We start from the raw sequence: 11,802 nt of genomic DNA, 5'->3' as shown, positions 1-11,802 counted from the left end.
CAGTGCTGGATATGACCCAGATAAATCGTTCTGGGAGGTTATCTGTAAAAAAACGAAAACATCAGAATTTTTTCAATTAAGAAAAACCCTTTTAGTGAAAAACAGTTTTCTTCCTGTAATGGTCATGTACATGGACACAACTTTGACTTTCAGCATGTGGGCATTCTGTCCATAACGCATTCCCAGACACATAACAATCAGCAATAAAAAACAAAAACTTAGTTCCCATAAGGATGTACTTTTGCTACTGTAAGTAGGACTGTCAATCACAATAATGTAGCATGGAGGACATAGACACATATAAATAGGGGGTGTCAGGTAGTCAGCTTGCATAACAGCTGCTCTGCCAAAGCTAGCAACATAGGGAAAAGTGGCGATTTCACAAAACTTGTCATTTTATAACAATATCCTGTATTTTAATTGGACCAAAGTCTAAAAAGTCATCTGCACATTTCTCACTTATATCATAATGAATAAAACATATAAAAAACAAAGGCCCCTTGCAATGATAGGTATTGCCCTTGGACTGCTTACTTCAAATAGTTAGATCTTCATATATGAAAACAATGTCACAATGAGTTACAGTTCCGTTACATTTTTTCCTAGCAAAAAAAATGTTGATGACATATACAAAGACATTTTAATCCATTTATGTATCAAACGACATAGACTTAGAAAATTATTTCAAGTATCCTTTGTAATCACAGTGAAAATGTAAGACCAAAATATTAATGACAAACTTTCTCAGATGGAAAAAAAACAAAAAACAAAAACATATGTACCAAATTAAGAATCACAAAAAAATGCTTTAACGCATTTCCTTCATGTATTATGAATAGAAAGATTATCTTTAAAAAGTTATAAAAATTAAAATAAATTACATATTTAGGTACACTTTCCCTTCAAAGTGTTCTATAAAAATTCAGAACAGTGTACGATCCTTTAAATCCTTACGTGGAAATAAACACAAGGAACCCACGTCTCCACTCTGTAGAAGCTCCCGCTGCGTAGTGTCTCTATTATTGGTTAATAAAATTTATATCTCAAGAAGTCAGTAGACCCAGCTAATTGGAACCCACTGCTGCTCCATTCGTAACTTCTCAACAGCTGCCTGGAGCTTCTCAAAAGCCTTGTCTAAGTTGTCATTTACAACGGTGAGGTCAAAGTAATGGTTGTAGGCTCTCATAACTCGAGCACTCTCATCAACCGTCTTCTTCAGATCAGTATCCTGAAAAAAAAGGAAAAGAAATACAAAATAAGTATTACATAGTTACATAGTAGGTGAGATTGAAAAAAGACACAAGTCTAACCTATGTGTGTGATTATAGGTCAGTATTACCTTGTATATCCCTGTATGTTGTGGTCGTTCAGATGCTTATCTAATAGTTTCCATTACATGCCCACAAAAATGTGTACCTTGGTTTAACCCCCCTGGCGGTATTCCCGAGCGTGACTCGGGGTGGATTTTTTGTACTAAAATCGGTATCCCCGAGTCACGCTCGGGGTAGCTATGCAGAGCCTGCAGCGCGCGCTGGCTTACCTTGTTCCTGGATCCAGCGATGCCACCGCACTGTGTGAGCGAGCGGGTCCACGCTCGATTCACACAGTGTCCTCCTGTGCCGTCGATCTCCGTTTCCTGCGACGTTACGACGCACGGGAGCGGAGATCGGCGCCAAATTCAAAAAAGTAAACACTATACATACAGTATACTGTAATCTTATAGATTACAGTACTGTATGTAAAAAATACACACCCCCCTTGTCCCCAGTGGTCTGCCCAGTGCCCTACATGTACTTTTGTATAATAAAAACTGTTCTTTCTGCCTGCAAACTGTAGATTGTCCATAGCAACCAAAAGTGTCCCTTTATGTCAAAAATGGTTTTAGACCAGCTAGAAAACAGTGATAATAAACTATAATCACTTGCAGAATTGTGCGATAGCGATTTGTGGGGAAATTCATCATAAAAAAAAAAAAAAAAAGACAGCGACAATTCTGCAACTGAGCAAATTTCAGTGATTTTGAGTTGATTACATTATTGAATAATTTTTATTATAATTATATTATTATTTGTTATAATTATTTATTATATTATAATTTATAATTTTGTTTTTAAAAAAATGTCATACCTGGGATGCCTACTAGACTCTTGTTTGATTCGATTTAAATGAGTTATTCCTAAAAATTGCAGGCCTACGGTATAAAACGCCAAATTTCCTTGCAAAATAATTGTACCGCTTTTGGTACGTAATTCCAGACAGAATCATACCGCCAGGGAGGTTAAGAGCCTAGTGAACCCAGGTGTAATGTGACTACATAGTTCAATAAACAAAATTTTTAACCAAAACTAAGAAAATGGCACAGGATACTTCAATATGCCACTTTATTGCACATATACAAAAAAAAAAACTAAAAAAGGGGAACTGCAATCCCTTATAATTAGAACTCAAATACCATTATAGTGTATTAATTTTTATTTCCTCTCATATACAAATCAACAGGATGATCCATCATCAAAGCAAATTATGCATGAAAATTTGGGTAAAATAGGCTGAAAAACAATCCTCCTACATTTACAGAACCCTAAATCCACAGGTGATCCAGAGGAAAGTGAAAAGGGTCTTAAAGCATGGTCCAACAGGGGGAAAAGGTCCTTCCTGATCTCGGGTGTTATTGATAATAAAATATTAGCCAATTATATTATACACATATACATTCTATTATCCATTAAAATGTATAATGAAACAATAGAGACTAACTGGTCTCATTTAACTACTTCAGCCCCGAACCATTTGACTGCCAAATGACTGTGCCACTTTTTGTGATTCGGCACTGCGTCGATTTAACTGACAATTGCGCGGTCGTGCAACATTGCTCCCAAACAAAATTGACGTCCTTCTTCCCCCACAAATAGAGCTTTCTTTTGGTGGTATTTGATCACCTCTGTGGTTATTTTTTGCGCTATAAACAAAAAAAGTGTAAATTTTGAAAAAAACAATATTTTGTACTTTTTGCTATAATAAATATCCCCCAATTTTTTTTTTACAAATAAAAAAAAAAAAAAAAATCTCAGTTTAGGCCTTATTGTATTTTTCTACATTTTTTTTGGTAAAAAAATTGCAATAAGCGTATATTGATTGGTTTGCGCAAGTTATAATGTCTACAAAATAGGGGGGTCGTTTAATGGCATTTTTATTATAATTATTTTTTTTTTACTTGTTATGGCGGCGATCTGCAATTTTTATAGTGACTGACATTATGGCAGACACATCGGACACTTGATGCTATTTTGGGACCACATTTATACAGCGATCTGTGCTATAAAAATGCACGGAGTATAAAATGACTGGCAGTGAAGGGGTTAACCAGTTGTGGACGGGCTTAAGTGTGTCCTAGGGCGTCATTCTAACTGTTGGGGGTTGTGGCTTACTGTGACACATCACTGATCGCTGCTCCTGATGAGAGGGAGCAGACTTAGGAGCAGACTTGGAACCCCCAAATATTATTTCTATATATTTTTTAGCAGAGACCTTCGAGAATAAAATGGCGATCGTTGCAATATTTTATGTCCCATGATATTTGCGCAGTGGTGTTTCAAACGCAATTTTTTGGGGGGAAAAAAGACACTTTCATGAAATAATAAAAAAACTAAAACATTAGAATTACCCCAATTTGTTTGTATAATCTGAAAGGGGATGTTACGCCAAACATGTCCTGCTTTGAAATTGCGCACACTCGTGGAATGGCGACAAACTATGGTACCTAAAAATCTCCATAGGCGACGCTTTAAAAAAATGCAATGGTTACAGGGTTAGAGTTACAGAGGAGGTCTTTTGCCAGCATTATTGGTCTCACTGACGATCGCGACAATACCTCACATGTGCGCTTTGAATACTGTTTACATATCCGGGCGCAACTTACGTATGCGTTTGTTGCTGTGCAAGCACACAGGGATGGGGGCGCTTTAAAAAAAAAATCTTTCATTGTCACAAGGAATGTAAACATCCCTTGTGACAGTAATAAATGGCAACAGGTACTCTAAAAGACCCCAAATGCCTTCTTTGCTTTTAAAGTATTCAGATCGCCAAAGACTGTGATTCTGAATACTGTAATTTTTTTTTTAAATCAACACCATTGGCAGCTGAGTAAACCGCTTCTGTGTTTTTACATAGGAGACTCGATTGAAGCCGTTTCTGGCTTCATTCAAGTCTCAGCCTCAGCCTAAGGGACGTCCCCCCCTCCCGCCGCCATCCGGTGCTTCTCCGGGCTTTCCGGTGCCATCGGGGGCCCGGAGAACGAATCAGCTGGCGCTGGCTGGGAAGCATAGAGATGAGTCATCAGTCATCTCTATGACCGTCGGAGGCCAGGGCGCAACGTTATGACGTCACGCCTGGGTACCCGGAAGTAAACAAAGCCACAATCGTGGCTGTCGGCATGAGATCGGTGATTTTTTTTCACAATCTCATGCTTGTAAGCCTGGAGGAGAGATGTGGGGTCTTATTGACATCTCTCCATAAAGAGGACCTGTCACAGTGATTCCTATTACAAGGGATGTTTACATTCCTTGTAATAGGAATAAAAGAGATAAAAAAAAAAAAAAAGTAAAAAAAAAAAAAAATGAAGTAAAATAAAATTAAAACTTTTTTTTTTTTTAAATGCCCATGTCCCCGGTAGCTTGCGCTCAGAAGCGAACATGCATGTAAGTCCCGCCCACATATGTAAACCCCGTTCAAACCCCACATGTGAGGTATCGTTGCGTGCGTTAGAGCGTGTGCAACAATTCTAGTACTAGACCTCCTCTCTAACTCGAAAATGGTAACCTGTAAAAAAAAATTAAAGCGTCGCCTATGGAGATTTTTAAGTACCGAAGTTTGGCGCCATTCCATGAGTGTGCACAATTTTAAAGCGTGACATGTTAGGTATCTATTTATTCGGCATAACATCGTCTTTCACATTGTACAAAACAATTGGGCTAACTTTACTGTTTTGTTATTTAATTCATGAAAAAAGGCGTTTGAAAAATTAGTGTGCAAATATCGTGCGAGAAAAAAGTTGCAATGACCACCATTTTATTTCCTAGGGTGTCTGCTAAAAAAAAATGATATAATGTTTGGGGGTTCTGATTAGTTTTCTATCAAAAAAAAAAATAGATTTTTACATGAAGAGAAGAGCCAAAATAGGCCCGGTGGACAAGTGGTTAAAGATCTTCTCTAAATCCTTAAGGTTTCTTGGCTGTTGCTTGGCAACTCAGTTTTAGCTCCCTCTATAAATTTTCTATAGGATTAAGGTCTGGAGACCACACACTCCATGACCTTAATTTGTTTCTTCTTGAGCCACTCCTTTGTTGCCTTGGCAGTATGTTTTGGGTCATTGTCATGCTGGAAGACCCATCCACAACCCATCTTCAGTGATCTGCCTGAGGGAAGAAGATACTCATCCAATACATGGCCATGTCCATTAGCCCCTCAATGCGCCAAAGTCGGCCTTTACCTTTAGCAGAGAAACGGCCTCAAATCATAATGTTTACACCTTCGTGCTTGATTGTAGGGATGGTGTTATTAGGGTCATAGCCACCATTATTCTTCGTCCGGCGAGTCAAGTAAATGCCAAAGAGCTCAATTTTGGTCTCATATGACCACAGCAATTTCTCACAATCCTTCTCTGAATCATTTAGATGTTCATTGGCAAACTTCAGACAGGCCTGTACATGTGCCTTTTTGAGGAGGGGGGACCTTGTGAGCGCTGCAGAATTTCAATCTATGGCGGTGTATTGTGTTACCAATGGTTTATTTGGTGACTGTGGTCCCAACTGCCTTAACAGCATTCACATTCTCCCCTGTAGGTCTGGGCCGAGCCCTCACTTTTCTCATGCTCATCCTTACCCCCATGAGGCGAAATCTTGCATGGAACTCCAGACCGAGGGCGATTGATGGTTATTTTGTTTTTCTTCCATTTGCAAATAATTGCTCCAACAGTTTCGTTCTCACCAAGCTTCTTGCCGATGGTCTTGTAGCCCCATTCCAGCCTTGTGCTCGTCCACAATCTAGCCCCCAACTTCCTTTGATAGCTCTTTGGTCTTGCCCATGATCGTGAGGTTTGAATGGAAGAAAGATATTGTGGATAGGTGTCTTTTATACACATAAACTAGATGTCATTAGGAGCACCTTCTTAACCACTTAACCCCCGGACCATATTGCTGGTCAAAGACCAGAGTACTTTTTGCGATTCGGCACTGCGTCGCTTTAACTGACAATTGCGCGGTCGTGCGACGTGGCTCCCAAACAAAATTGGCGTCCTTTTTTTCCCACAAATAGAGCTTTCTTTTGGTGGTATTTGATCACCTCTGCGGTTTTTAGTTTTTGCGCTATAAACAAAAATAGAGCAACAATTTTGAAAAAAATGAATATTTTTTACTTTTTGCTGTAATAAATATTCCCCAAAAATATATAAAACACTTTTTTCCCTCAGTTTAGGCCGATACGTATTCTACATATTTTTTTCGTGTAAAAAAACTTGCAATAAGCGTTTATGGATTGGTTTGCGCAAAAGTTATAGCGTTTACAAAATAGGGGGTATTGTTATGGCATTTTTATTAATATTTTATCGCGCAGGAGAGCCAACCTGCCGCCGTAGAATGGCGGTGGCAGGTCGGCAAGTAGTTAAATTGACAGGATTAATCTGTGTACCACATGAGCATATGGTGTGGCCATTCTGTGGGAGCCAGAATTATTGTTGGATTGTAGGGGATCAAATACTTATTTTACTTACTACTAAACTGCAACTCAATTTATAACATTTGTATCATGTGTTTGCTCTGTATTTTTGGTTGATATTCTGTCTCTATCATTTAAAATACAGCTATGATAAAAATTATAGACCCTACATTTCTTTGTAAGTGGGCAAACGTACAAAATCTGTAGGGGATCAAATAATTATTTTCCCCACTGTGCACACATATACACCTTTGTACATTTTTTTTGGCCCAGGATCTGTCAATAAGATCCAGAGTATAAACATCAGTAAATGATGATGTCCATGTGCAAGGGGCCTGATATGTGGGAAGATGATCAAATAGCAGACCAGTCATCATAAGACAGAAAATTTACAACTAAATTTGTGAACAGACCTCAAAGCCCTACACCTTCCATAATTAACCAAAAAGTGGCGACACATTTCAGAAAGCACAGCAGAACATTTCTGCTACTTATTTCAACTACTTATTTATAAAAGAAAGATAAAAATAAATGGTCATGCAGGGGGAGGAGGAGAATCCACATGCACTACAGGGAGAGCCACGCAGGGGATCCAATAATTGTACCGCCCACTTCCCTTCCCAGCACTCTGATCACCACCCCCTGCTTCACTTTATTGGCCATCAATTGCAGTCTTTAAATAAATATTGCCGATTTGCTTTCAGAATTATAGAATCAGCACGTTCTTCTTACTTCAGAAGTCAGTTTTTAGGCCTTATGCACACTGGCCATTTTTTCGGTTGTTCCTAGGCGCGTTTGGCTTTTTTTCCCTGCCTCTAAACGCTCTTGCATGTTAGTCTATGCACACACAGAAATTTAGAGGCAGAGGCATTTAGAGACATAAAAAGCCCCACAGCCAGTGCATTCAGGAGCAGCAGAGTTATGGCTGAAAAAACATCTGACACGCCTAAACGCATGTAAATGCTTAAGCAGTAGGTGCATTTAGCGCTAATGGCAAGAACAAAACATTATTCTGGTCCATAAAATGAATGCCCAAGTACTTGACGTGCAGATATATGCGCCAGCACACCAAGGATCGCTTAAAAAACGTCCAAAAAAATGTATTGCATAGAAACGATCACAAAAAAAGCAACGTTTCGAAGTCGCACAGGACCTCTTCGTCAGGCAAGTGCCTGACGAAGAGGTCCTGTGCGACTTCGAAATTTTGCTTTTTTGTGATCGTTTCTACGCAATACATTTTTTTGGACGTTTATTAAAACGATCCTTGGTGTGCTGGCGAATATATCTACATGATTGCTTTTCCAGTTCCCAGCTGGTGATCGCTTCAGCACCCTCTTTTCTCATTGGCCGCTCTCCAGGAAGGTGTGCAATTGGAATATTTTTGAGACAAGTACTTGACGTGTCCAAACACAATACACAAGTTTACAAGTGACAATGGTTTTTTCTGCCAAAACTCTGCCCCCAAGAGAAAAGGAAAGGAGTCTCAAAACTTCTAGTGAGCATGAGGCCTTAGACCTCTAGATCAGGGGTCTCCAAACTTCCTAAACAAAGGGCCACTTTTCTGTTGTTTAGACCTCAGAGGGCCAGACTTTGGCCAGTGGGAGCAGAAAATGTCCGGGCTTCAATAGGAGGAATAGTGACCCATATTCAGTATTAGGGAAGGAGTAGTGTCCTATCATTGGTATCAGTAGGAGGAATAGTGTCCCATCATTGGTCTCAGTAGGAGGAATAGTGTCCCATCATTGGTCTCAGTAGGAGGAATAGTGTCCCATCATTGGTCTCAGTAGGAGGAATAGTGCCCCAAGGGCCGGATAAAGGCAAGCAGAGGGCCACATCCGGCCCCCGGGCCGCAGTTTGGAGACCCCTGCTCTAGATGAAGACTAGTGGCTCTACTGAGACAGGATTTTCCTTAGTACAGTGCTTTTTCTTGCCCAGAAAGAAAAAGCTCTGAGGTGGGTAAAACCAATACCACCCAACCGTATTAAAGTTATAAAAAAACAAGTTAGCCAAATTAGATGATTTGAAAAATATATGGACATTTTTTTTCCAACTCTACATTAATGTGTTGAAGTCTTTTAGGATGCTATATTTTGGTTGGAAACACTGAACTGGGGTATCTATGGAAATCACTATACATTTTGTTATTATAAGACAGCATTTTTACCTGTTTTAACCACTTAACGACCGCCGCATGTATATATACGTCCACAGAATGGCACGTACAGGCAGATGGGCGTACCCGTACGTCCCTGCCTTTCCGCAGGTCGGGGGTCCGATCGGGACCCCCCCCCCCACGTTACATGTGGCGGTTGGTAGCTCTGGGAGCGATCTGGGATGAGGGGGCGGCTATTCGTTTCTAGCCGCCCCCTCGCGATCGCTTCCCTCGCTGATCGCCGCCATTAGTAGTAAAAAAAAAATAATTAATAAAAATGCAATAAAACTATACCCTATTTTGTAAACGCTATACATTTTGCGCAAACCAACCGATAAACGCTTATTGCGATTTTTTTTTTACCAAAAATATGTAGAAGAATACGTATCGGCCTAAACTGAAGAAAAAAACATTTTTTTTTATATATTTTTGGGGAATATTTATTATAGCAAAAAGTAAAAAATATTGAATTGTTTTCAAAATTGTCGCTCTATTTTTGTTTATAGCGCAAAAAATAGAAACTGCAGAGGTGATCAAATACCACCAAATGAAAGCTCTATTTGTGGGGAAAAAAGGACGCCAATTTTGTTTGGGAGACATTGATAAAAAAAACAGGATCGTACACACAACAGATTGTTCCATGTTAGCTTAGGTACAAAATTGTCTCAAGTTTAGCAATACTATTCAACACTGTTGAGCAGAGGTGGATCCATACGGACACACAGCAACCACTACATAGAGTGCGCTCAATTTTTGTTAAGAGGTAGAATACAGGGCGAAAGTCTTTTGGAGTCTTTCTAGCGTACTGGATGTGGTGTTCTTTATTAAACTCAAGCTCAAAGCAAACTACATTCTGTATTGAACTCTGAAGATAGCATTAAGTCAAACTCTCTTGAAATAAAAACCTAAATAAAGAATGGCAAGATGCAATTTTATTCAATTGTTTGTTCTTGGGTTTACATACACTTTATAGAGGAACTTCAGCCAGACCTGCAAAAAGTAAAAGTCAACAGCTACAAATACTACAGATGCTGACTTTTACAAAACAGGTCCTTAGCAGCCAATGGAGTACATCGAGGTCTTCATGAAACTCAAAATCTTCAGTGAGGTCTATAGTCCCCCACCGCCTTCTTAGATTTGAGAGTCAGCTGGTACTTCCTGAACAGTCACAGTTAGCTCTCAACCATGCAAGTGTGAGATGGCCAAAGCCTCCTGGGATGTGAGACATCCCGGGAGGCTGCAAAGTGGGAACAGGGGTGGACCCATCAAATGGCACCCCTGTCTAGGCATGAAATAAGGAATTGCACGCAAATGGCAATAAAAGAAAGAAAAAAACAAAAACAAAAAAGGAGCATGCAGAAGTTTTAATCCTTCCCTAATAATCCCTATATAATTTAAACTTCATCAAACTGTTCCTCTGCAAGGTCAACATGCTTATTTATCATTGCTAGTTTTTACTGTACTGTGTGTATGTTCGAGCCAAAGGTTACTGTAAAATTTTTGTTTGATCATTTATTTTTAAAGGGAGCGTCATTGTTTTCCAGAGACAGACATCTTTGGATTTATAACAGGGATGGCCCATCTAAAGTTAAGCTTTCTTAAACTTGTATAATCTATATCCAACAGGCTGGAGTTGAGCTACTCAATATCTCTGTTTCTCATTTGTATCTGATCAGAAATGTTTCATTTGTATCTGATCAGAAATTTCTCAGAGGTAGAGCTGACAATTTTTCATTGGTTATGGTTCTATGCAAATGGAAGGACAACCTCAGAAAAAAATAGCAATGGGGGCTTCCAAAAACAGGCCATAGTTTGGTACTAACAATAAATGTAATTACATTTTGTGCCTATATGGGTAATTTTGGGGAGGTCTATTCAATAAAGCCTCTACTGAATCCTTTATGGACATGACTAACTATGCAATACTGGTAAGTATTTATTAATGATGTCTTTGATCTGATTGAACTATGTAATAATTGTGCAAGTTGCTGCCCAAAAGTGTATATATCAGAATATAACCCTGTAGCCACAATCTTCGAACTTCGGGATTTGACAACCTATAAACAACACTGTGCTTTCCAGTCCACAGAAAGTGGACCAGCAGAATAGAACTTTGGACAAGATCTCTAGAGGTTTTCTGTACCGACGACTGTTAAGCTGCATTATATTGCGATTTTTTGGTTTTCTGGTTTAGTCATACTTCAACATAAGTCATGACTGTAATGCACAGAATTTACAAGATGTTGCTATCCTTGAAACAAACGCAGAGGCTTGGCAGGGTGTGATAACAGTGAAAACACACAAAAAGTAGATACAATTAAAATATATATATATATATATATATTTTTTTTATAAAAAGAGTATTCACTTTCTCCCTCCCAGATGAAAGTGCTGTTTCCACAAAACCTACCAGGAAAAAAATACTTCCTACAAATCTTTTTTATATGATGAGGTTATGTGGGGACAATACTGGGCACAACGCACAAAAGACTGCAATGTCACATTGTCAGACTAATTGCATTAAGACCCTAAATCATGGTTTAATACAAATAAATTGCTCACAGCACTCGCCTAATTTTTAGCAAAGGACGCAAAGGAGAGAGCTAGGAAATGAGCCGGATATCTTGTCACTGTGTTCCTCACTGCCAAAATCAGCAGTAACGGCATTAGGGCTCTCTAGTTTGGATTAGTTTGGCTCAGGCAATCCCTATTCTACATGTTCCATTTAATTGGGTAAAAGCAAATGTGGAATGAACTCAATATAATCTGATGATCCAAACATTTTTGGCAGGCATTAAATATTTTTCATTTTAACCCCTGTGAAGCAAGCTGGAATCTACTAGGCTTTAAAATTAAACATAAACTCAAATTACTTGATTCATACATAAAATGCATAAATCCCTTGCATCTGCCATAGACCTCTGTAATGAGGCTGAAAC

General features: G+C 39.0%; 1 protein-coding gene across 4 annotated transcripts in view; it reads right to left on the bottom strand.

Annotated features, from left to right (window-relative positions):
- Positions 1 to 220: 220 nt before the first annotated feature.
- Positions 221 to 11,802, bottom strand: part of PALS2 (protein associated with LIN7 2, MAGUK family member) — a 135,802-nt gene continuing 124,220 nt past the window's right edge. For all 4 annotated transcript variants that reach the window (XM_040352879.1, XM_040352882.1, XM_040352878.1 and 1 more), the window contains one exon: positions 221 to 1,228. In XM_040352879.1, coding sequence (XP_040208813.1) covers positions 1,052 to 1,228 — 177 coding nt within the window. In that variant the 3' untranslated portion in view covers positions 221 to 1,051. The remainder of the gene's footprint in view (positions 1,229 to 11,802) is intronic.

This window comes from Rana temporaria, chromosome 5 (genome assembly GCF_905171775.1).
Source record: "Rana temporaria chromosome 5, aRanTem1.1, whole genome shotgun sequence".
Classification (NCBI taxonomy): domain Eukaryota; kingdom Metazoa; phylum Chordata; class Amphibia; order Anura; family Ranidae; genus Rana; species Rana temporaria.
Note: the sequence above shows the minus strand (reverse complement) of the source record. Positions and strands in the feature narration are given on the sequence as shown.